This window comes from Lissotriton helveticus, chromosome 5_1, assembly GCF_964261635.1.
Source record: "Lissotriton helveticus chromosome 5_1, aLisHel1.1, whole genome shotgun sequence".
NCBI lineage: Eukaryota > Metazoa > Chordata > Amphibia > Caudata > Salamandridae > Lissotriton > Lissotriton helveticus.
The window spans coordinates 1,279,479,784-1,279,506,346 of NC_136065.1; the positions used below are offsets into that span (position 1 = coordinate 1,279,479,784).

General features: G+C 44.8%; 1 protein-coding gene across 1 annotated transcript in view; it reads right to left on the reverse strand.

The window, feature by feature from the left end:
* IPO9 (importin 9) overlaps window positions 1–26,563 on the reverse strand; it is a 514,800-nt gene that overhangs the window by 237,604 nt on the left and 250,633 nt on the right. The window contains exons 14-15 of the mRNA XM_078644100.1: window positions 11,515–11,654; window positions 1,419–1,578 (exon numbers count right to left, since the gene is read on the reverse strand). Of these exons, the coding sequence (XP_078500226.1) occupies window positions 1,419–1,578; window positions 11,515–11,654 (300 nt within the window). The remainder of the gene's footprint in view (window positions 1–1,418; window positions 1,579–11,514; window positions 11,655–26,563) is intronic.

The window sequence follows — 26,563 nt, forward strand, 5'->3', positions numbered from 1 at the left end:
AAGACCCTATTCGATGCAACAAAGGTACAACACTGTTTTGCAGATTTCAACCAAGCATTATGGTAAAGTATCTGCACAATTTGAAGGAATCATGGAGGCGGTTAAAAAAAAAAAATCACCAACACTAAATATTTTTATTTCAGAGTACTGTGATTTTTCTCCAGAAATGTGAAGTGTTGCTAATTAGCTGTATAAAAAATGGTTATTCAGCCTGCTTCATGACTGTGCGCATTCTATGTAAGATCTTCAAGTGGCTACCCCCACACCTGAGGCGCACCGGGACACAAGCCCTCATCACCAGCCGACTAGACTACGGCAATGCTCTTTACATAGGAATCGCCGCACACTTTCTACAAAGACTTCAGACCATACAGAACGCCACAGCCAGACCCTTGCCCCGACTAACCGACATCACACTCCACCTCGAAAAACTCCACTGGTCCCCGTACAGAAGATTTGGCAATTCAAGCTGCTGACCCACGCACACAAGGCTCTACACAACCAAGGACTCATCTACATTAACCACTGCCTGAAATTCCACCAACCATCGAGAAGACTACGTACCGCCTCCCTTTCACTTGCCTATACTTCCCGCATCTGCTGAAGCTGAAGTAGAGGATGCTCCTTCTCCAACATCGCTGATCTGAAACAGACTCCCCACGAGCTATTGGACGATCACCTCACTTCTTAAATTCAGAATGGCCCTCAAGACCTGGCTGTTGGAATAAGCCTCCAGGGCCTAAAGCACATGGATACCCCATCGGGTGATTAGCTGAGCTTTATGAATTCTGATTGATACAATACCCTTTGAGGTGAACAGGCACTTTACATATTGATATGTTTAAACAAATATGCATTTGAAGGACTCAGACGCAGAGTTAAGTTCCTTTGCACATCAGTGTCTCTCAAGGAAAACTCCACAAATTTTATGCACTGTTCAAATATTCTCAATATCATTTACACAAATACTGGCCCATTAAGATTAAAAACAGGAAATCTACAACCACTGGTGTGATATTTTTGTACACCGTATTTAGACCACAATATTTAAGTCAGTCGATATGCTGATATCAATACGCTGATATACAGCCACTGTGTCAGAGAAAATTCTTAAGGATTAACAAATGTTTATTGCTCACACGCCACACAAAAGCCATTATAACACTAAGCAGATACACACACAAAAGTTAACCAAGAGGTGAAGTTCTCCACCACTCGTGGAGTCTAACATTCCTAAAAGGAACTCCACTGCACACAAAACCCAAGCAGGTTTGAGAGTGGCTGCAGTTTTAAACTCGCAGATGAGGACAAGGCATGCATTCAATTACAATTACATCACTTAACATTAAGCAAAAAGAACTGGCCGTTCCACAATGCAAAAAGGATTCCTCAGATCCGCTGAGGGCTGCTGCACTTACCCCCAGATTGCACGCACTGCTGATATCCGCACAGAGGGAGGCTGTGTCTCGTGTAAACCACTGACTGTAGCCTGCAGGAACTGCTGTATGAGCTCAGTGGACATTGCGACTGTGAACCTGCTAGCTGCCCAGAGGGCACGTCCCAACAAGAATGGAGACACTGGAACAAAAAAGTGAAAATGGATACATTTTGTATACACTTAATCAATTCTCCACAACATACTCCAAGAAAGCCACTCATGACAATGCCAAAAGATAATTTTGCAACATGAATTTAGTGATAACTGTGGCAGTAACCCTGCACTCAAGAATGCGGAATGTTTCACAGTAATTAAATATGTGTATTATTTTATTCAACAGATTTATTCATGTAAACACCCCCAGCACAATTGCATTAGCCTTCCATTTATAAAGCTGGAATGTTTCTACTAGAAAGGAAGTATAGAAAAAAAACAGGGAAACCCAATGGAAGCTACAGATGTAAGTGAAAAATGTGACCTCCACAATGGCGTGATAGCTGACCTACAACAGGCAAAAGTGGGCATCACACTTTGAATGCACACAGAATAAGCTCATCACATAGACCAAGAATCGCTACATTGACCGACTTGAGCCTACTGGTAAAATTTCAAACAATGAATACAAAAATGCCCCAATGTCTAAAGAGTTAGGACATTTGTCTGTGTGAGGAAACTTGAGCTCTATAATTACCACATGATTTACTGGGAAAGGAGGGGTCATATATTCTTCCATGTACTGTGTTGGGCCTGTAGAAAGTCTCCTTGATTAAAAGAACCAATGAAGGGACATCTTAGCTTGAGGCATTTCATCACACTGCGGGAGCGTTACATTTTGTATACTATCTACTTGTCCAAGGGATAGGATACTAGTGAAATGTACTTGCCCTTTTAGGAAAAAAACATCCCTTTGGGTGCAAGCAGTGAGGTGATCAGTCTTGCCAGCTTTCTTGTGTTTGCTTTCTCATTATGTCAGAGGTTTGATATTAGCCGCACTGAAGATGCCAAAGCTCATATATTAGCAAAGATTGGATTTTATTACAGCTCTGACTTTACCACAACGCCAGACATCTACATATAGGAGCTGAAAGTAAGCAGAGAGCATTAGTTACAAGGCTAGAATGCCCTGTGGATTTGTGCACTCCCACAAACGTACATGCTTTAGAGTATTGGACAACACCTCTACAATCGCCTCCCATACTGGAAATGGTCAGTAATTTACCCCTAACCAGCAAAAAATTAAAACGTGGACCACAGTGGGAAAATGGTGGGAGCAAAGTGAATTAGCAGTTGCTCAGCGGATTTTCATAGAAACAAATATATAGATGTACATTTGCTGATGCGAAAATGAAATTTACAAACGTTTGTTAGGAGTGTGGTTTCCTGGTCTACTTCTGTAATCTTTAGTGAATTCCTGAGTTCTACACCAATGCAGGGACAAAGACCGGCAGGTGCACTTTCGGCACTCTCTTTAAGAATGGAGTCCATCATTTTTGTATTATTTTGCCCAATCATGTATTCCCAGGATTCTCCATTCTCTCTTTTTAAATACTGACACGCATGAAACCCATTTTATTAAATGAAGTCTCAGACAAATGGTATTTGAATTTATTTATTTATTTATTTTAAAAATTTATAAAGCGCAGCATATACCCGTAGGTGTCTTGGCGCTGTGACTCTGCTAAAATTCTCTGACTGAGCATTTATCTACCTTAGGAAGTGGTCCCTGGACAGTTATTGGTCAAACAACCATGTTTTCAGCAGTTTCCTAAACTGAAATAACGAGGGTGAAGATTTGATTTCCTCTGGAAGAGTATTCCAGAGTCTGGCCGCGGAGTTAGTGAAGCATCTGTCACCCCAAGTGACCGTCCTGGTACGCGGCACTGTTAATAGATGCCTCTGTTCAGATCTTAAAGATCTTTTAGGTAGATAGTGGACTAGTTTCTGTTTAAGAAACGCCGGGCCATGACCATTAAGGGCTTTGAAGGTGAGGCACAAGGTCTTGAATCTGATGCGATTTCTCACCGTTAACCAGTGGTAGTTCCTGATTACATGCTTGATGGACTGGAATTTCGGGGTACCGGATAGTAGCCTTGCCGCAGCATTTTGAATGAGTTGCAGTTTGGCCACCACCCGTGCTTGAGCATTTGCAAATAGTCCATTGCAATAATCCAGGGAGGATATTACCAAGGAGCTCACCGCTGTTTTCCTTGTGTTCTCAGGAAGAAAGGGCAGGATTTTTTTGATGATCTTAAACTTGTAAAAGGCCGATGAGGCTACCTGATTGGCGTGGCTGGAGAAGTTGAGTTTATCATCGAAGATGATTCCAAGATTCCTAACCTTCTGCACAGGTTCTGGAGGAGCTCCAAGTGCAGTCGGCCACCATGTGGTAGACCACTGTGGAGATAGTTTTCCAAAAATCATTACCTCGGTTTTATCCGAGTTAAGACGTAAACAGTTCTCGGCCATCCATCCCTTGATTGCCAGCATACCTTCCTGAAACCGGGCGGATACTTCCTCGCCATCATTCTTAATGGCGATCACCAACTGGGTGTCGTCGGCGTATGAGGTCAGGCTCATCCGGTAGTACTTAATCACCCTAGCTAAGTCCGACACATAGATGTTAAAAAGTGTCGGACTTAGGGATGAGCCTTGCGGAACGCCACATGGGAGGGCAAGATCAGTAGATTGTATTGATCCCAAGGTCACTGCCTGTGTTCTGTTAGACAGAAAAGAAGACAGAAGATCCTTGGCCCTTGAGTGTATGCCCATTTCTTCGACACGGTCAATCAAGATGGAATGATTGACCGTGTCGAAGGCTGCAGAGAGATCCAGCAGGACCAGTATCGCTGTTCCTCCCTGGTCCCTGATGGTCCTAATATCATCAGCAGCTTTTATAAGAGCAGTCTCTGTTCCATGTAGTTTCCGGAACCCAAACTGAGAGTCGTCCAGGAGGTTATTTTGTTCGATGTATTCAGCTATTTGTCTATTCATGGCTTTCTCCACTACTTCGGCCAGGTAGGGCAAACTGGCAATCGGTCTGTAATTTTTTAGGATAGTTTTGTCTAGACCGATCCTTTTCAGGAGGGGTTTCAATAATGTGTTTTTTAGTTTGTCCGGGAAAATCCCTGATTGGAACATGGCATTACAAATTTGAGTGATAACTTCGCTGATCAGGTCAATTACCGGGCTAAAAATCTTTGGGAGACAAGGGTCTAAGGCTGAGCCTGTTTTTACCTGCCTCATGAGATCTATTATCTCCTCTTTCGTTACCTCCCTAAATTTGGAAAATGAGCAGTTGGGGGTAATTCTTTGTTGTTTAGGTTGCATGTTTGTGTTAATTTTGATTACTGAGAATTCCGAGTATATATCATTTACTTTTGAGAAGAAAAAGCCAGCTAGATCATTACAGAATTGCTGAGATTGGGGAGGACTCAAGTCTACCGATTTCCCTGCCAGTGTCTTGACTACCTCAAACAGTTGTCGACTTGAGTTTTTTGACTTTTCAATTTGGTGCTCAAAATAATTCTTTTTTTCCTCCTGAATCATTTTTTTATAGATGGTTAATGTTTCCTTATACCTGGCTTTACTTATGTTATCGTAGGTCTTACGCCAGATTCTTTCCTGATTCCTGCAAATCTGCTTTTGCTTTCTAAGGATCTCTGAATACCAAGGTGCTGAGGGCACTTTCCTATTTTTTTAGATGGATTTTAGTGGAGCGTGTGTTTCCACCGCTTTGCCAACCCAGTCGAGAAACTGACCTACTGCTTTGTTAGGGTCTGGCTGGATATCTGGACGGGAGTTGGACAAGGACATTCTGAAGGTTTGGTAGTCGATGTCCTTCCATACTCTGAATTTTTCCTGTGACAGGGTCTGTTTAGGGGCGATAATCCGATTAGTCGGAATTTGACACAGAATGGCATGGTGATCTGTCCATGTAAGCGGTAGTATGTTGGTTACCTCTAACTCGTTGATGTTGGAAAAGATGGCATCTAAAATATGTCCAGCATCATGAGTTGGTTCCTTTATGTGCTGATTTAAACCTAACGTCTCACATTCTGCTATTAAAGATTGAGTTTCCGACTCCTCCATCTTGTCTAAATGGAAGTTGAAGTCTCCCAAGGCCATGAAGGAATCTTCAATGGCTAGCGATTCCATCCAGGAAGTAAAGGAGGAAAGAAACTCCGAGCGAGAACCTGGTGGTCTATAGATGAGCACTCCTTTAAGGTTATATGAAGGGTTCAGGTTGATAGCGAAGTGTAACGCCTCACATGCAGGCGATGGTAAGGGGGAGATTCTAACCGGGAGGGTATCCCGGGCAATAATTGCCAGGCCCCCTCCTCTTTTTCCTCCCTGTCTGTCCAACCTATACACCTCGAAGCCGTGTGGTACTGCTACCTGAAGATCGGGCTCGGATGTTTCATCCATCCATGTTTCGGTTATGAAAAGGACATCTATTTTATAGTCCTCAATTAAATCTGCAATCTCCTGCCTATGCCGAGCCAAAGACCGAGCATTAATGAGGGAGATAGTAATAGTTTTTTGCTTAGCCGTTCCTTTAGCAGAGTGGCTGACTTTATTCTTAATAAGAAAGGAGGACTTACAATCCCCACAGCCGATTTCAATTCGGTCTATACGATCTTCTGGCCTGTGCTGAGTGCAGGTCATCAAGTGTCCTGGATTCCACTTCCGTATTTCAACTGGGGTGTATATAATCCTTTCGGTGTTGAATGACACAGGGGGTATGGCGCTAGGCGCGGGTCTGGCGCGGACGGGCGCAGACGGGCTTGCCTCTGGCGCGCCTCCGGCGCGCCCGCTGCGCGGACGAGGAGGACGTCCATTTTTATCCAGTTCTGAGGAGGGTGGGAGGTGTCCAGCTACTGGACCGCCACCCTTCCTACCTCCAATATGGCGCCTGCTCAGCCTGTTCTCCCCACGTCAGCACGTGATTCTGCTGCGCGGAGTACAGCGTGTTGGAGCGGCAATCTAGGCAATGGGGTCTGTTTAATTAAAACAATTCAAGTTTCAAATAATGCGAACAGAAAATAAGGCACACATTTAAAATACTACAATACAGAGCCCCCGGCTTTCCGCCTCAGGGGTGATGAGACTAGCAATTAAGTGGTACAATAATTTAGGAAAAGGTTTTTCTAAGTTGCAATAGGTTTATGTACATTTTAATTTGAAGCAAATCATCAAACTTGCTTTACTACTTCTACATAGAATCAGGGAGCAATATAAATAGATACAAATTGTTAAATTTTGCAAATATGCATACTCATTCCACAGGAGCACGCATGACTGTCACTGAAGACTTATTTAACCAAAGGTGGATAGGAAAATCACTTGACACTCCTGATAGAATGCCTATGTCCTATGAGGGCAGAAGGATATAACTTAAATGCTTCTTTGAAACAAGTTTACTATTTATATACCGCTGTATTCAGGGCAAATTTTTTGTAGCAAGAAAAGGGCTTAATATTTTGGCATGGTACCAACAGGTTCTTTTTGGAATGACTAAGGCCTGGAACTAGAGAGCAAGTGACTTTAGTAGGAAACCGGAAGTGTGGATATGGTGTGCAATTGTGGGCCATTAAACACAAGGATTTTTTTGCTAATACTTTGGGATGTATCAAAGGGTTCAAACATCTCATTAAAGTAAAGTAACATGCTTGTCCCATTAAACACAAATTGCGCAATGTACTTTTAGTGTCAGAGATGATCTGGCGGATGAACTCAGGAAAATGTGTGAGTCAGGTGTAATCGAGCCAATTGAGTCTTCAATGTGGCTTTCGCCTTTGGTGGTTGCCCGGAAATATTTGTGTAATCTGAGAGTATGTATTGATTTGTGAAGTCTAAAGAGAGAAATCTGGGTGGACTCCCATCCTTTACCAAGGATTGACTATATTATTTCAATGTTTGCGGGGTCAAAATGTTCAAAAAGACTGATTTATTTTCAGCTTACCATAAAGTGAAGCTACACAGTAGTTCCAAGCATCTTACTGCATTTGTGTCTCCGATAGGGAGTTTTCAGTTTAGAAGGATGCCTTTCGGGCTTGCTTAGCGGCCTTGATTTTTCAGGGCATCATGGAGATGGTTTTGGAAGGGGTGGAGCACACTGTAGTTTTTCAAGATGGCATCTTGGTTTCGGGCAAAACACGACAACAGCATGACAAACACTTGACTGAGGTTTTGAAAAGATTGCAGGAGAAGTGCATAATTTGGTGTTGATTCCATTGAATATTTAGGGCATGTTATTTCTGGCGAGGGTGTTGAGCCACATTTTTGTTTAGTGAGGCAATTGTCAAAGCACCTTGTCCCACATCTAAGGAACACGTGTTATCATTCTTAGGAGTATGTGAATTGTATGCTAAATTCATCCCTAATTTTGAAGCCAAAACAATGCACATGAGGGAGTTATTGAAGAGAAAGGCTGAGTTTCTTTGAAGTGATTTTTGTCAGAAAGAGTTTGATCAAATAAAGGAGGAACTACTCAAGCAAAAAATTCTTACCCCTTAAGATCCCTTAAGAGAATGTATTGTTTCTGTGGCGCTAGCCTTGAGGGTTTGGGTGACATGGTCACTCAATTCAATCAAGGCAAAGAAAAAACTGTAGGATTTGTCTTGCATGTGTTGCGTCCAAGTGAAAAGAATTACTCTGTTATTCAAGTTCAAGTGTTTTTTATGGGGGAGATACTTTAAATTTTGACTGATCACAAGCTTCTCATTGCCATCTTAAGCGGTCACCTGGTTAAAGATCATACCCCACAGATTGCTAGACTCAATTCAAAGTTGTTGCAATACAATTTTAGGGCTGAGCATATTCCTGGGGAAAGAATATTTGAGCAGATTTTCTCTCCAGGTGACTCCTTCCTTTGACAATGGATGATGCTGTTGTGCCCGAGTATGAGGAATGCTGATTGCCGCAGTGGATGAGTGTAATGTCAGTGGTTTTTCTGAAACAGAGTGGTTTGAGAGCTTACAATCAGACGGAGTACTCAATGCTGTCAAAGAGCACATCGTTCAAGGGTGTCCTAAGGAAAAGAATTAGAGTTCTGAACTTCAGCCTTATGCTAAAATTCATGCATGGTGAGAAATGTATACCTCCTGAAAGGTTAAGGGCTCGCATAATTGAATCAGGACATGAAGGTCATCTAGGACAGACGAGCACCAAAAGGAGAATCCATGAGATTTCCTGGTGGCCTTCAATGGACTGCCAGATTGATGTTGTAAAAGAGTGTGTGACATGTTGTACCAGCGATAAGACCATTAAAGTTTGTTCCCCGCCTTGTCAGGTGGTTGAATTACCCAGGGGACCGTGGATGAAGCTGGCAGTGGACTTTTTAGGGCCTTTCTATGTTCTTCCCAATAAGTTTAAGTATGCTGTGGTGGTCCCGGATTATTACAGTAAGTTGTGGGAGGTTCTATTCATGGATGATCCCCAACACGGAAGGTGTGATCACATTTTCTCAAACTTTGTTCGAAAGGCAGGGTTTTCCCTAAGATATAGTCTCGGACAATAGGGTACAATTCACTTTGAAGGAGATGACTGTTTTTACAGCAGTTCTATATTCAGCATCGCAGGGTTGCTATGTACCATTCCCAACCCAATGAGTTTATTGAGCGCATGAACCGGGTTTTTGGTGGATAGTATACAATGGGCGGTGAGCAACAGAATGGCGGTTAAGGAAGCTGCTCAAAATATGTTGAGGGTGCTTCGCACTACTCCCAACCAAATGACTGACAAAAGTCCTTTTGAACTTTTACACGGGAGAGTGGCTAGCTTTGACGTGTCCTGCATGGATGAAAAAATAGGCTTTCCAGAGAGGAGGTGTTGGAGATCAGAAGGAGGAGCCTATATTTTCATCAAGAGGCAAGAATGAAAGTAATGAATGTGCAGGTGAATCTAGGAAAGATCAATCCAAATTCCGTGCGGGAGATTTGATCAGAATCAAACTTCCCCATATAGTTCAGAAAGGTTTGTCCAAGTTTAGTCCACCTAAAAAAGTGGACGCAGTCTCTCGCTATGCTGTAAAAGTCAATGGGAAAAGTTGGTGGAACAGCTTGAGAGTGTATAAGATTCTTAGACATATTGAGGAAAAATTGAACTTGCAAAGCTTTCCTAAATGTGACAGTGGGGGTTTGGTATGTGATCATTCAGAGACAATGTCGGCCACACGGTTTGGTCTATAGTTGAACACAAGAGTCAGTGAAGGTTAGAGGAATGTTCCTGTCAAGGTACCTTCAGAACGAAAGGTAGAGCCACGCCAAAGTGGTAGGAGAGTTATACCATCCAATCATTACGGTTGATAATTGTGTCAGAATATATTATACTATCGTGGTACTTGATCCTTTTTTTCTAAGTTTTCTTTCCATTTGGATCTCGCATGTATTGTATTTTCAGTTTTCTTTTGTTTGTTCACTCCCCCCCTGATGTTTTGTACGTTGTCATTTTTAGGTTCTTTACTTTCCATTATAAAGGAATGAGATGCTGTAGCAATCATTCTGTGTGTGTGCACAGCCACTGTCATGTATTGTTTTTTCATGGACTGTTGCTGTTTGAATGGTCAGATATTCCTGTGCCATTCTCTCTGGAAGCTGTGGGGGATGTACAACGAGTAGACTGTAGTGCTTCACCACTCACCTGTTGTGGCGTGTTCACTACAGTTCTCTTTGCTTTTAAATAGAAAGTCTGGATACATTTAACTATTTATCTAGCAATACCTGCCTTAGATATAGAGAAGGCAACAAACAGGGGGTATGCTTTGCGAAAAGGCCTAGTTCTGTCAATGTAATGCATGAGCATGTGCTTGATATCTAGAGTGTGAAGGACACACTGTGTTACCAAGTTTGGTTGGGTGAAAAAGACCAGTAGCTCTATGATCTGGTTAACACTGAAAGGAGCAACCACCTTACGGAGGAAGTTAAGATTAGTTCTGAGGACATCCCTGTCCCTGTGGACCTGAATAAAGGATTCCTGCAGTGTGAGTTTTTGTAGCCCATTAATGTGTAACAGGGAAGATATTGTAACTAAAAAGCCACTTTTCAGGAGAGCTGCTGTAGAGGACAAGACTGTAAAGGCTCAAACGGATGATCCAGGAGTCTGGTGAGGATAATGTTTAGGTTTCACGCTAGTGGAATCCGAAGTGGAATGACCCTCTTAAGAAATTCCATAAAGGATTGCACCACAGGTACGCAGAACAGGTAGGCATGTTATCCATTGTGCATTTAGACCTCTATTCCCACCAAGCGTAGCCATATTGAGGTGTAGGTTAGGCCTAAGTTTTCGTAGATGAAGCAAGTAGCAGATATCTTTTTTTTAAGGGGTCTAACTTTTTGGTGGTACACTTGTGGCCAAATATTTTCCACTTCGCTGCATAGCAGGCACATTTGGTAGGTCCATGCACTCCTGTGGGAGACACAGGTAAACAAACTCTAGGAACTCAGGTGCCAGATCACTAGATTGAGCGGATTGGGGTTTAGAAGCCGGATCTGTTCTATGAGGCCCAGTGCTGTAGGTCGGAGTGGGGTGTAAAGTTTTATCTAGGATATGTAGTTTGGTCTGGGCAAGATTTGGGTTTTTATTTTGGTGAATGGGGAAGTCCATAACTTAAGCCAGTCAATGTCTGATGGTTTGCATTGGCCATTCTGAGGCCAGTCCTTCTGCCACTTCTGTTGAGTTGAAAAAGGGCCACTCTTGCTACCTACAGTAAAAACATTTTTAATATTTTGGAGGAGCACTATAAAAGCAACAGACCATGTCAAAGATAATGGAGGATTGGGAGAGCAATAAGGAAGACAAAAGGAGAACAGATGTGTCCGTAGTCAACCTCAATATTCACTGTACATTTTACTTCAAGCAACCACTGTGCTGAGTGATCCCTGAGGAGCAAGATGGCTGCTTTCAAGTAAAAGCAAGTTGTTAAGGAATGATCGAAATGTGCATTTGAGTTTGACTAGATGCATCACTAGATGCCAGGGAGCAAGAGGACTTCAAAGAGTGTCTCAAGAAAAATACATTATATTTTTTAATCTGAACATGCAACTAACAAAGAAAGCCTATATCAAACTGAGGCTTACCTGATAAATTAAGATCTGTTAAAATCACGCCGGTCAAGAACCCATGCATATCAAACTGGATCCGGCCATTCTTCACATTGTCTGTAATGATAGACTTCACCGAACCCAGAGCAAGCATGCAAGCTTCATGGATCTTCCACCTGAGTTAGGAGAAGGAGGGTGACTATAGTAAATTTCCTATTAAGCAATATAGGAATGTTCCTACAGGCGCGAGCATGCAAGGGATTACACAGCAATCAGTTCTAGAAACTTCTGAGTCTGTGAGAGATAGAACACCAGAATAGAAGAACCACAAAAACATTAGACAGGTAAGAAAGACTGAAGAAAGTTTTCTAGCTACCAGTTTTTGCAGCTAAAATGTATGACAAGTCTGGTTCCATTATGTTTTTTTAATTGAGAATCACTGCCAATTCCACTATCTGAATTCAGGCTTCATAACCACGACAAGAAACAGTAAGGAAAATGCTACTTACCAGTATGCATCTGTTCTTGGAATGTAGAGCTGCAGATTTCAACACTTTGCATTAAATCGCCACCTGGTGTTGGGCTCGGATGGTTGCATGTTGTTGTCGTCTTGGAAGAAGTCTTTTTAGTCACGAGATAGGTGACTCCTCCCTTGGACGATAGTGCGCATGGGCATCGGCTCCATCCTTAGATTGTTTTTTGCCATGATGGGAAATTATGGAGTTAGTAGAGAGAAAGAAGGGATGTCCATGCGTGTATATCCAATTAAGATAAAACTGGAACAGATACAGGTCCCGGGGAGGCAGGAGGGTGTGCAGAAATCTGCAGCTCTACATGCCAAGAACAGATGCATACTGGTAAGTACACTTGCATCGATTGTGCAGCAGTGTCTCCCTTAGCGGTGGTCACCTGTATCCGTTGCAGTAGTTTGAGAGTTTTGAGGACAGCTTGGCCTACTGCAACTTGCTGCTTGGCTTGCACATCAACACAATAGTGTTTAGTGAAGGTGTGTGTTGTAGACAATGTTGCTGCCTTAGAGATGTCTTCTAGGGGAATGTTCCCTAAGAAAGCCATGGAGGCTCCTATTTTGCGTGTGGAGTGTGCTCTAGGAGGAACTGTTAATGTGCGTTTTGCCTTGTGATAGCATATTTGTATACATTTAACAATCCACCTTGCAATTCCAGATTTAGAAATGGGGTTGCCTTTATGTGGTGGAGAGAAAGCAACAATTAGTTGCTTTGTTTTGCGAAAGGATTTGGTCCTATCGATGTAATAGAGAAGAGCTCTTTTGACATCTAGTGTGTGTAGAGCTCCCTCTGCTACAGAGTCTGGCTTTTGAAAAAACACTGATAACTCTACAGATTGATTTAGATGAAAAGGAGTAATTACTTTAGGGAGGAATTTAGGATTAGTCCTTAGAACCACTTTGTTACGGTGTAATTGTAAGAATGGTTTTTGTATAGTGAAAGCTTGAATTTCACTAACTCTTCTAAGAAAGGTAATAGCAATGAGGAAAGCTGTTTTCCATGTGAGAAATTGCAGTTCACATTTGTGTAAAGGTTCAAAAGGGGGTCTGTGAGCCTGGTAAGAACAATGTTTAGGTTCCACACTGGAGAAGGTGGTAACTTAGGAGGAACAATTCTTTTTAATCCTTCCATAAAAGCTTTTATTGCTGGTACTCTAAACAATGACATATGTTGTCTGTTTTGTAGGTATGCCGCAATGGCTGCAAGATGTAATCGTATAGATGAATATGCCAAATTACATCTTTGTAAATGGAGAAGGTAACAGATAATATTTTGGATGGAAGCATCCAAAGGATCAATTTGATTATTAGTGCAGTAAATGGCAAATCTTTTCCATTTAGCAGCATAGCAAGCTCTAGTAGTAGGTCTTCTGGCTTCTTTTATGATATTTATACAGTCTGGTGGCAGGTTAAGGTAACCAAACTCTAAGACCTCAGGAGCCAGATCGCCAGATTCAGTTGACTTGGATCTGGATGCCTGATGTCTCCATGGTTCTGCGTTAGCATGGATGGTGTCAGAGACAGTTTTTGGTGTGGAACTAGAGAAAGTTCTAGCAGTGTGGTGAACCACGGTTGGCATGCCCATGTGGGAGCTACCAGGATCAGTTTGAGAGGCTGTTGTCTGAGCTTGCGTACCACTAGTGGTATTAGTGAGATTGGCGGAAAAGTGTACGCAAATCTGCCTGACCAGTTCATCCATATCGCATTGCCCTTGGACAACGGGTGTGGAAACCTGGCGGCAAAGGTTGGGCATTTTGTGTTTTCGTATGTGGTAAGCAGGTCTATGTCTGGATGACCCAACTTGTGAAAGAATGGTTGAATTACTTGCAGATGTAGTTCCCATTCGTGAATCTGTTGCGTCTGTCGACTTAACAGTTCGGCTATCTGATTGTGAACTGGGCTCCTCCCTTTCCCCCCTTTTATTTAATCTTTACATTGCTCCCCTTATTTTTTCCCTGCAACAAATGGAGGTCGCCGTGTTTAATTACGCGGACGATCTCCAGCTTGTTTTTGACCGGTCTTCTTCTCCCTCTTCTGCTCTTAACTTTCAATCTATCATGCTTCATATCCGGGACTGGATGAACCACAACCACCTTAAACTCAACCCTGACAAGACCGAGTTGGTGTTGACAGGTGGTTCATCCAGCCCCTGGACTCCTCTGTTCTGGCCCCCCTCTCTTGGTCCCTCTCCGACTCCTGCTACCTCAGTTAAAACCCTTGGCATAAAAATTAATTCCCAACTGTCCCTTCACTCCCAGGTTAGCTCTGTGGTTTCTGCTTCTTTTCTTGCACTGCGTACTATACGCAGGGTGTCCCGTTTCTTTTCCTTTTCGGCCCTTAAACTTATCATCCTGGCCATGGTGGTGTCCCGCCTGGACTATGGTAACGCACTATATGCGGGTATCCCTGCATATAGTTTACGGCGTCTCCAACTCATACAGAACCAGGCGGCCCGCCTGGTCTTTAATCTCTCGAAATTTCATCACTCCACCCCCCTCCTGAAGTCTCTACACTGGCTGCCTGTACGAGCCCGGGTCCAATTTAAGATCGCTTCCATCGCCTTTCTTGCTCGTCTAGGTTCAGCCCCAGCTTTTATCTCTTCTGAGATTACCCCTTATGTTCCGTGTAGAGATCTCCGTTCGTCCTCCCAGGCCCTTCTTATGATTCCACGTTTCCGAAGAAAGAAGTGGGGAGGCTCTAAATTTGCCACTCTGGCCCCGTCCCTGTGGAACTCTCTTCCTCTGGAAATTCGATCCCTCATTTTTTATCCACAATTCCGGAAACAACTCAAGGCCCACCTATTCAAGAAGTCCTTTGAATAATCTCCCATGGCCCCCTGCTTCCATTTTCTCCTCGGTAGTTTGTTAGTTGTAGCGCCAAGAAACCGCTGGTGTACGCGCGCTTTTACAAATAATTTTAAACTCAAACTCAAACTCAACTCCTGGAAGGTGTTCTGCAAGCAGATATATCTTTTGTGGAATGGCCCTTCTCCAAATGTTTTGTGCAAGCTGGGACAGCTGCAGAGAATGTGTGCCTCCTTGTTTTTGTATGTAGTACATAGCTGTCATGTTGTCTGTCCAGATTAGGACAGCTTTGTTCTGTATATGCACTTGGAAGTACTTTAGAGCTAGGAAAATTGCCAGCAACTCTAGGTGATTGATGTGAAGCACCTTTTGTTGTGTGGTCCATCTTCCCTGAGTTGTGTGGTGGAGCAGCTGCGCTCCCTATCCTGTCAGGGATGCGTCCGTTGTCAGTACTACCTGTGGAGCTGGCTCCAGGAACGGTCGCCCTCTGGACAAGTTTTTGGTGTTCCACCACTGCAGAGAGCGATGTGTGAGGCTGTCCACCAACACCAGGTCTGTTAGTTGTCCTTGTGCCTGATTCCATTGATGTGCTAGAAATTCCTGCAATGGGCGCATTTGCAGTCTTGCATATGGTACAATAAAAATGCAAGATGCCATCATGCCTATTAATTGCATGAACACACTGGCTGGGAGAGAGTGTTGGTTTTGAAACCTTGTAACTAGGGCTTGAATGCTCTGTATCCTGGCTGGACTGGGATAAGCTAGAGCTGTATTGGTGTTTATGGTAGCCCCTAGGTATTGATGTACATGAGAGGACTGGAGATGTGATTTGGTGTAGTTGATTGTAAACCCCAAACTGTGCAGTGTTTGAATTCTTTGAGATGTGTGTTGGACACACTGATTGAATGACTTAGCTTTTATGAGTCAATCGTCTAAGTATGGGAAGACGTGGATATGTTGTGTTCTGAGATGTGCTGCTACTACTGCTAGGCACTTTGTAATCACTCGTGGTGCAGTTGTGACCCCGAATGGAAGGACTTTGAACTGATAATGCTGTCCTTATAGTACAAATCTGAGGTACTTCCTGTGAGAAGGATGTATGGGAATGTGGTAGGCATCCATGAGGTCTAGTGTGGTTAAGAAATCGCCTTGTTGCAACAATGGGAGCACTGGTTGGAAAGTGATCATGTGAAAATGATCTGAGTGTATATACAGATTGAGAGGCCTTGGGTCTAGAATTGGTCTTAGTGTTCCGTCCTTTTTGGGTATTAGGAAATAGAGTGAGTAAACCCCTGTTCCTTGATGTTTTAAGGGAACAAGCTCTATTGCATCTTTTCGCAGCAATGAGAGGACCTCTTGTTGGAGCAGCGTTAGATGTTCTGTGGACATTGGACGCTGTCTGGGTGGTATATGTGGAGGGGTAGCTGTAAGCTTTAGGCAGTAACCATACTGGATAATTTGTCTTACCCACTTGCCTGTTGTGATGGAATTCCAGACAGGTAGGAACTGTGTTAGTCTACCCCCTACAAGAGTGGAATGCTGTTGGGGGATCAGAAGGAAGTCACTGTTTGTGTTGGGAGAGGTTCGACCTCTTTCCTTGTTGTTGTTGCCTCTGTAGCCTCCTCTAAAATATCCTTTATTAGAGGATGTTTGTGTATTTGTTTTAAAAGAAGCTGAATTGTCTGCTCCAGCTTGTTTGGAGCATCCTCTGTAAAAGGAGCGACAAAAGGAGCCTCTTGCTTGGGTGGACTGCAGAGCTCCCATAGACTTGGCTGTGTCAGTGTCTTTTTTCATTTTTTCAAGTGCTGGGTCTACCTCTGGACCAAACAATTGTTGTTGGTTGAATGGTTGATTTAAGACAGTAGTTTGCACCTCTTGCTTAAATCCTGAAATGCGTAGCCACACGTGAAGTCTAAGGAGGACACTGGTGTTTATTGCTCTGGATGCAATGTCTGCTACATCTAGTGCACATTTAATAGAGGTATTTGATATAAGCTTACCCTCTTGTATGAGGTCATCTGCTTGTGCATTATATTGGTCAGGTAGATGTTGTAAGAGCTTCTCTAGCTGATCATAGTGAGCCCTGTCGTATCTTGCGAGGAGGGCCTGTGTGTTAGCGATGCGCCATGTATTGCTAGCTTGGGCAGCTATTGTTTTTCCTGAAGCATCTATGATCTTTGATTCTTTATCAGGAGGTGGTGCTTCACCTGATGTTTGGGAATTTGCTCTTTTCCTAGCGTTTAAAACTACTAGGAGTCTACGGGTAGTTGTCCTTTAATGTAGGCAGGATCTGCAGGAGATGGGCTGTACTTTTTCTCTATCCTTGGGTTCATAATTCTAGCTCTTACAGGATCTTTAAACACTTCTGGTGCATGTTTAATGACTCCTTTTATCATTGGCAGTAGTTGCACAGATTTTTGGGAGTGTTCAAAAGTGTCTAGTAAAAAAATCTTCCTCTGCCTCATCTGAATGCATGGTGACATTGTGATATATGGCAGCCCCATTAATTAAATGTCCAAACCCAATATTGTCTTCTGGAGGAGAAGGTTTAGATGGATATATATGTGGGTCAGGAATATCTGGTACATCCTGTGGATTTGGATACGCCCAGACTGGTGAACCTGTTGGATAGGGAAAAGGGTCATCTGGGTCTCTCCCTCCCCCCATGCTATACTCATTATCATCAACATCCTGATGAGGTTTATGTTGTGGAGAATGAGGAGGAGAATTTTGAGGTGAAATGTTTAAAGGAAGAGCAGGAGAAGGAGATACAGGAGAAGAAGGGTGCATAGGAGATGTGGCAGAGTCCTTCTCCTTGATAGGCACTGGAGGTGTAGGTGCTGTATCTGACTTCCTCTTCCTGTGTGGTGTAGTGGAAACATGTCCTTTTTCTGGATCAATGTAGATCCTTTTTTGTAAAGGATCTGGTTGGAAAAGCTCCTCTTCTTGAGGCACAGCCTTTGGCACCGATTTTTTCGGTTCCGAACCTGGTTGTTGTTTGTCTTTAGCCTTAGGAGCTGATGTTGAGCCCTTTGGCGTAGATTTCAACACAGGAGATATTGTCTTTGGAGCCGAAGCCAGTTTCGTGGACTTTGAAGGATCGGAAGCAGGCTGGGTTTGTTTCGGCATCGAGGGTATCGGCCTCGGAGTGGATGCTGCTTTCGGGGAATCGGAAACAGGCTTCGTTGTTTTCGGAGCCGATTTGTCTCTCTGAGTCGACGAGTGTCTTTCGGAACCGGGACTTTTTTGCGGTTTGCTCGATATGGAGCTACTGGAGGGCTTCATTATTTTCTTCAGAGCTGGGCTCGATAGCGGGGCTTTCGAAGTGTTTTTTCAGTCTCGACTGGGCCCCGCAGGCGGAGTGTTGACCTTTGCCTTCGATGTTGGTGTTTGGGTTGGGGTAGTGGTACACACGCGTTGACCTTAAGGTATGGAGTCATCGGAGTCATCTGCCTCGGATATGATCTGGAGATCATCGGAATCTTCCTCAGGGACATATCGACCTTTGTCGAAGATATCCACTGGTTCCGGCGCTGAACTCTGCATGTCTCGTCGACGGGCCCTCCGATCCCGAATGGTCTTTTTCGATCGAAAGCATGCACAAGCTGTGCAGCTGGATTCGTCGTGTTCTGGCGATAAGCACAGGTTATAGACCTTGTGATGGTCACTGTGTGGAAATTTTGCTCCACACTCAGGGCATTTTTTGAATGGCGTCCTTTCACAGCGTGGGTAGGCCCAACGGCCCGTGTCGATGACCGGAATCGAGCTGATGAAGCAGAGTCGATTTTTATTGGTATCGAAAGTTGTTTGGTGAAGTTTGAATAAAATTTTGCCAGTCGAAGTTCTTGAAAAGTAGATTTCGAACCGGAGCGGAAATGTTTCATCCGAACCCAGTGGCAGAAAAAAACAATCTAAGGATGGAGCCGATGCCCATGCGCACTATCGTCCAAGGGAGGAGTCACCTATCTCGTGATCACAAAGACTTCTTTCAAGACGACAACAACATGCAATCATCCGAGCCCAACACCAGGTGGCGATCTAATGCAAAGTGTAGAATCTGCAGCTAATATGCCTTGAACATAACATTCCTAAGCAATTTTATCTAGTTATTGGAGTGCATTTTGAAACGGCAGTAACAAAAATGTAAGCACAAGGCAAGCCATGCCTAATCATTTCTTTCTGTGAGAGTGTGCTGAAATACAATATCACACATTTTTTGGACACTTGAAAGCAAGATAAAACACTATGGTTGAGAAAGTACAGGGGGTTAACAGCATTCATCAAAATTACCTAGAGGCCATTGACATAACAAGTGGCTGCTCCATGATGGAAAGCAAAAGAATTCTTCCAGTTAGACAACAGAAAGACCTCCTTATTGTTAGGAACTTGGGTCCTTAACAAGGGCCCACTTATTCTTCCTCTCTGAGACAAACTACCTGGAAGAAAACCGGTCTCTGATCATGCAATAACTCGTCATTTTTCCCATGACTGCCATTCTTGTTAGGTTCTATATGAGCATGAGTGAATGAGAGGTCAATGAATGTCATGATATGTGTAGACTCGGCAAAGGCAATATCAGTAAATGCAAGGGGAACGTATGGAACCGCTTGGCCGTTAATGCCAATGGCCGTTAATGCAATGTCCGCTAATGCAATGTCAATGTATACCGTAACTTGCACCCGCACAGCAGCGCCGACATCAGCACAGCAATGATGATGCCAATGTATTCCTGGATCCATGCTCATACGATATTGTTATGAATAAGAATGACTACGTGCTTCAGACCAAAGCAAACGTTCTCGTTAATACCAGTACAAACAATATCAATGTACGAAATGACAACCGTATGCGTAACGATGATAATTTCGATAAAAATTATACCAGTGGCTGCCATATTTCTTATAGGAGTTCCGAAGAACTCACATCATTGCTGTCTGATACATCCAAGGTGACCTATCCATCAACTCAGAGTGGTCAGGCATGTCCTGCGACCCATGCCCACGCCTATCGACTAACAGGTCACATAAAACCCCATAAACCATAAACCAAAGAAACACGCACCCAGGGAAAACCCTGATCGATTCCACAAATAGATTGTTGCACCACAAACAAGTCTGAGATAATTGGCGCCAATAAAACCCGTTTGGCCAAAGGCTTATGTTCCTCAGGAATGCGACAAAGCTAGATACCACATATAGATCAGCACACTCAACCAATCAGGACACAACAGGCACACCACACATAGTGATCACTCGCTCCTCATGCCTGACATCTGGATACATACACACTGGCCCACATTAGCACTCCCCGAGGTCGAGAGCTATCTGTTTCCTTATCAGATGCCCACGTTTGTTGATTTACAACTGAGATACTTTTTTTGGGAATGTAGAAAATTGTTTGATTGTACCTCATGAACTGTACAAATGGACGGCCAAAACTTTGTGCATTGAGAGATTTTGAACAAGCACTTTCTGACCACGCTCTCCCGGCCGCAGAGCTTAATTAAACCAACTTGTTCCCGTTTTGCAAAATGCCTCATCTTTTAATTTATTTAAGGTAAATTCATAACCGAGCGACAAGGAAAATCAGAATTTGTGGATCACAATTTAGAAGACCTATTTTTGTAATCAAATAACAGTTCCAACTGATTTAGAATCCATCAGGATTACATGTCTCTGTGTACCACTGAAAAAATAGCAACCATGTAATCAGTCACTTAAAAAAAATATATGACATTTCACAGTACCTGGGAATATAAAAACTATCATGAAATATTTAGGACCAATCGAGGTATGCCTTCCTAGACATACTGAGCCCATTTATTTGCTGATGGAGAGATAGACATCTTTCTTTGTTCTGTGGTGTGCATTATAATACTGGTTTAGGATTTATTCATCTGTGGACTGCACAGTGATGTTTTTAATGTTACAGTATGCACATTCAATACCAAACCCTTAAATAGCAACAGTATAGGCAGATAAATAGCCATGCAGTCCGCAGTTAAGAATTGAGACCTGCAAATATCAATAAGGACTAGCTAGTTAAGAGGGATATAAGATACTAAGATAGGTACGCCAAAGAACAACAAAGGATAAGGAAAAACACTGTTTTCCTTATAAAGCCCTCACCCACCGACCTAGTCGGTGGGATGCTTCATCATCGGGCCCACCACAGTGGCACCGAATGTGCCCCGGGTGTGCTTCAACGCCAGGTGACTGCGGAGCTGGTATGTTGCTGAGTGTGCAGTGAAAAGGGTGAAAAAGGTGAAGTTTTTAAAGCTTTACAAGAAATCCCAGCACCCGAGGGTTGCTTATCTTTAATGAACTGGGCTTCTATTAGCGGTTAAAAAGGCAAGAAGACGTGGCATGAGCTCCCCATAGCCGATTATAGGTCGTACACCACCTTATAAGCCGGCACCCTGTGGTATAACATCATACCATACTAAAATGACTCTACCATGTACGTCTTGTCCTTGTCCTATGTGTTATATGTAGTCAAGCTTGAGGGAATCCCCTCAAACAGCTACAGCGCCTTAGCGTGCGCCACACATAGCCAAAAGACCACACAACCACTTAAGTGAATATGCTACTTACCAGTATGCATCTGTTCTTGGCATGTAGGGCTGCTAACATTCATATCTATTGCATAGATCGCCGCCTAGTGTTGGGTCCGGATGATTGCACCTTGTTGTCCTGGAAGAGTCTTCGAAGTATCACGAGATAGGTGGCTCCTCCCCTGGACTACAGTGCGCATGGGCATCGACTCCATCCCCAGATTGTTTTTAGCCATTGTGGCAGAGATGGAGTGAAATAGTGTAAAGGATGTCCATGCTAATGATGAATGCAAGAGAGTATCTGCAGCCGCTACGGGCACCGGGGAGGAGGGCGGGCGATATGAATGTTAGCAGCCCTACATGCCAAGAACAGATGCATACTGGTAAGTAGCATATTCAGTTCGAGGCATGTGGGCTGCTAAATTCATATCTATTGCATATAATACATAGCAGTCCCTCTATTAAGGGTGTTTGGCCGTGCCAGCTGCAGAAGCTTGAAAAAGTGTCTTGAGAACAGCCTGTCCTACAGCTGCTTGCTGTTTGGAATGCACATCGACACAGTAATGTTTGGTAAATGTGTGTGGTGTAGACCATGTGGCTGCTCTACAAATGTCTTCCAAAGGAATGTTCCCCAGGAAAGCCATGGAGGCCCCCAACTTGCGTGTGGAGTGCGCCCTTGGGGGTATTGTTAAAGTACGCTCAGCCTTTTGATAACAGATTTGAATGCACTTAACAATCCATCTGGCTATCCCTGCTTTGGAAATGGGGTTGCCTTTGTGCTGTGCTGAGAAGGAAAAGTTGTTGTGTTTTCCTAAAGTGTTGTGTTCTGTCAATGTAGTACATCAACGCTCTCCTAACGTCCAATGTATGAAGCATTCTTTCCGCTACTGTTTGTGGGTTTTGGAAGAATGCAGGTAGGTCAATAGTTTGGTTGATATGAAACTGTGACACCACCTTAGGAAGGAATTTGGGGTTAGTGCGGAGCACTACCCTGTTGGAATGTATTTGGATGAATGGCTCTTGGATTGTGAGCGCTTGCAGCTCACTAACGCGTCTGAGCGATGTAATAGCAATGAGAAAAGCCACTTTCCACGTTAGAAATTGAATGTCGCAGGAGTGCAGTGGCTCGAAAGGTGGGCCCATCAGCCTAGTGAGGACCACATTGAGGTTCCACACTGGAGCTGGTGGTGTTCTTGGAGGAATGACTCGCTTCAGTCCCTCTAGGAAGGCTTTAATGGCAGGCACCCTGAAAACAGAGATGCTGCCTATTCTGGAGATAAGCCGCTATGGCGGATAAATGTATCCGAATGGAAGCGTACGCCAGATTGCATTTGTAAAGATGCAACAAATAGCAGATGATGTTAGGAATGGATGCATCTAGCAGGTTGATATTGTTGTTTGTACAGTAAATGACAAACCGCTTCCATTTTGCCGCATAGCAAGCTCTGGCAGTGGGCTTTCTTGCCTCCCGGATGATGTCCATGCATTCTGGAGGCAGGTTGAGGTAGCCAAATTCTAAGACCTCAGGAGCCAGATCGCCAGATTGAGCTGTTGCGGATCCGGATGCTGAATGTCGCCATGGTTCTGCGTCAAGAGCCTGGATGTGAGATGCAGCCTTTGATGCGGTACCACGGACAGTTCTAGAAACGTGGTGTACCATGGTTGGCGTGCCCATGTTGGAGCAACTAGGATGAGAGTCATCGAGTGTTGCTTTAGCTTTCTTGCCACCAGCGGAATGAGAGGCGCTGGGGGAAAAGCGTACGCAAATTTGCCGGACCAGTTCATCCATATCGCATTCCCTTGCGATTCCGGGTGAGGGAACCTGGCGGCAAAGCTTTGGCATTTTGCGTTTTCCCTTGTGGCAAACAGGTCTATCTCTGGATGACCCCACTGCTGGAAGTACGGGTGGAGTACTGATGGATGTATCTCCCATTCGTGCATTTGATGGCTGTATCTGCTGAGCAGATCCGCCATCTGATTGTCCTTGCCCGGGAGGTGTTCCGCCATGAGGAAAATGTTCCTCTGAATGGCCCACTTCCACATGCTCTGAGCCAGATGAGACAGCTGTGGCGAGTGAGTACCTCCCTGCTTTTGGATGTAGTACATTGCTGTCATGTTGTCCGTCCGGATCAACACGACTTTGTTGCACAGTTGCACAGATGTACTTTGAAGGATTTTAGCGCCATGAAGATTGCCATCAATTCTAGGTAGTTGATGTGCAACTTCTGTTGCTGAGTGGACCAGAGTCCCTGCACAGTGTAGTGGAGCACATGAGCTCCCCACCCTTGGAGAGATGCATCCGTTGTTAGGATAATCTGTGGCACTGGCTCTTGGAACGGTCGTCCCTTGCAAAGGTTGTGTGGATTCCACCAATGCAGAGAGTTGTAAGCCCGACCGGTCACCAACACTAGGTCTGTCAGTTGTCCTTGAGCCTGTGTCCACTGATTTGCCAAGCATTCTTGGAGCGGACGCATGTGCAACCTCGCGTGCGGGACTATGAAGATGCAGGAGGCCATCATGCCTATCAACTGCATGAACACTCTCGCTGGTAGGGAGTGTTGCGGTCTGAACCTCCGGATCAGCGATTGAATGTTGTCGACTGGGTTTGGCTGAGCCATAGCAGTCAGGGTGTTTATTGTCGCGCCCAGATACTGCCGCAAATGGGCTGGTTGAAGGTGCGACTTTGGGTAGTTTAGCGAGAACCCCAGACTGTGAAGGAGGTGAATAGTGTGGGACATGTCCGCGGCGCACTGTTGTGCCGACTTTGCTTGAACAAGCCAGTCGTCTAGGTACGGGTAGACATGTATGTTATGCCTCCTGAGGTGCGCCGCCACTGTCGCCAGACACTTTGTAAACACTCTGGGGGCAGTAGTCACCCCGAAGGGTAGGACTTTGAACTGATAGTGCCTGTTTTGAATGGTGAACCTGAGGTACCTTCTGTGGGATGGGTGGAGTGGGATGTGGAAATAAGCATCCTTGAGGTCCAAGGTTGCTAGGAAATCCCCTTGGTTCAGCAGGGGAAGAATCTGTTGCAGTGTGAGCATGTGAAAGTGTTCTGACAGTATATACAGGTTGAGGGGGCGTAGATCCAGGATGGGTCTGAGGGATCCGTCCTTTTTTGGGATGAGGAAGTACAGGGAATAGACCCCTGTTCCTTCCTCCTCCACTGGTACGAGTTCGATTGCGCCTTTTTGCAGCATCCCAACAACTTCCTGCTGCAATAAGTGCAAGTGCTCTGCCGACATAGGACGGTGTCTTGGGGGAATGTTGGGAGGAGTGGATGTTAACTCCAAACAATAACCGTACTGGATAAGTTTTCTCACCCACCTGTCTGTGGTGATGGACGTCCAGACTGGCAGGAACTGTTGGAGTCTCCCCCCGACAGGTGATGGATGGTGGGGGGCAATGACAGAGAGTCACTGTTTGTTGGCGGCAGAGGAACGGGAGTTGTTGTTCCCTCTGCCCCTGCCCTTGGCACTGTTACCTCTGTAACCCCTCTACCCTGCTTGGGGTACGAGGATTGTGCACCACCTTTTGCGAATTGTGTTTGATGACCCAAGTGTCCTCTGGTAACACCACGTGCTCCTGAGCGACGAAAAGTGCTTCCCCTGAATTGTTGAGACTGAAGCGCCCCCATGGACTTAGCAGTCTCATTGTCCTTTTTAATCTTTTCAAGGGTGGTGTCAACATCTGGACCAAACAGTCTGTCAGGATTGACGGGCTGGTTGAGTATTGTTGTTTGAATGTCGGGTTTAAATCCAGATATGCGAAGCCATGCTTGTCGCCTTAACATGACGCTAGTGTTAATTCCCCTAGCCGCTGTATCAGCCACATCAAGTGCACACTTTATTGCAGCGTTTGAGATGAGCTTTCCCTCTTGTATGAGCATTTCGGCTGCTTCCTTAAATTCATCAGGTAGGTGTTGAAGGAGCTGTTCTAGGGTGTCGTAATGCGCCCTATCGTATCACGCCAATAGTGCCTGTGTGTTTGCTATACGCCAGATATTGGCAGCCTGCGCAGCCACCCTTTTGCCGGATGCCTCAAGCACTTTCGACTCCTTGTCTGGGGGAGGAGCTTCACCCGTTGTTTGGGAGTTCGCCCTTTTGCGGGCATTGGCGACCACCAACGAATCCAGGGGCAACTGTCCCCGAATATATGCAGGGTCCCCAGGTGCTGGCCTGTATTTCTTCTCGATACGTGGGTTCACCACTCTTGCCCTGGTAGGTTCCTTAAAGATCTCTGGGGCATGTTTAAGGACACCTTTGAGCATAGGAAGTATCAAACAAAAAATCTTCCTCCACCGGGTCAGCATGCATGTCCACATCATGATTTGCAGCTGCCCGCTCTATCAAAGCATTAAATGCTGCAGAATCCTCTGTTGGTGATGTACGTGCCCCAAAACCCTGTGGATCTTGTACCACCTGATGTCCACCTTGGTCCCCAGTGTCGTCATATGAGTCCTGTTGAACATCAGGGTCATTGTCAACTGGGAAATTGTACTGGTCATCTTGGTCCTCATCCTCTCCTCCTGATTGGTTGGGGGAAGGTGATGGACTCCTTCTTGGTGTTGGGAGAATAGGTTCAACAAGGGCAGGAATGTCCTGTGCCGGCCTTTTCTTTTTTAGTGGAATGACATAGGATTCCAGTGGTTGGGAAGTGATTTTCCTCTTGTAGAGGGTCAATTTCCCCGTTTGGGCATCGATGTAATGCTCAGATTGGTCTTCTGAGGCTTGATGTCGATCCAAGCGGCTTTTTTGCGTTGAAGGTTCTGACGTGGCAGCGATTTTCGGCACCGATCTGGGTGCAAACGCCTTCGGTGCCACCTTAGGTGGCAGAGTGTGGAAAAGCTTGGTCGAGGCCTTTGGAGGTGTGTCCACCGATGTTGGAGCCGACGGCGTGGGAGCCGTTGAAGACAAAGTCTTCTCCCGAATACGTTTGAGGGAGTCGGTGACCTGCTTTGTGAAGGAAGCAGAGGGTTTTGTAACCGACGACCGATGTTCGGTAGTGTCGGAGTCCCTCGGTGTCGACGAGTATTCCGTGGACGAATCTTCGGCTCGAACGGGTCGCGTCTCCGTTGTAGCCTTTGGCACCGACGCCGTTGCTGCAGATCCGGCATCTTTGTGCCGATGCGCAGTGCCTCCGGTCTTCGGGTCGTGGCTGTTAGTCGACTTTGACTCGACCGTGCGTTTACTTGTAGGCGCC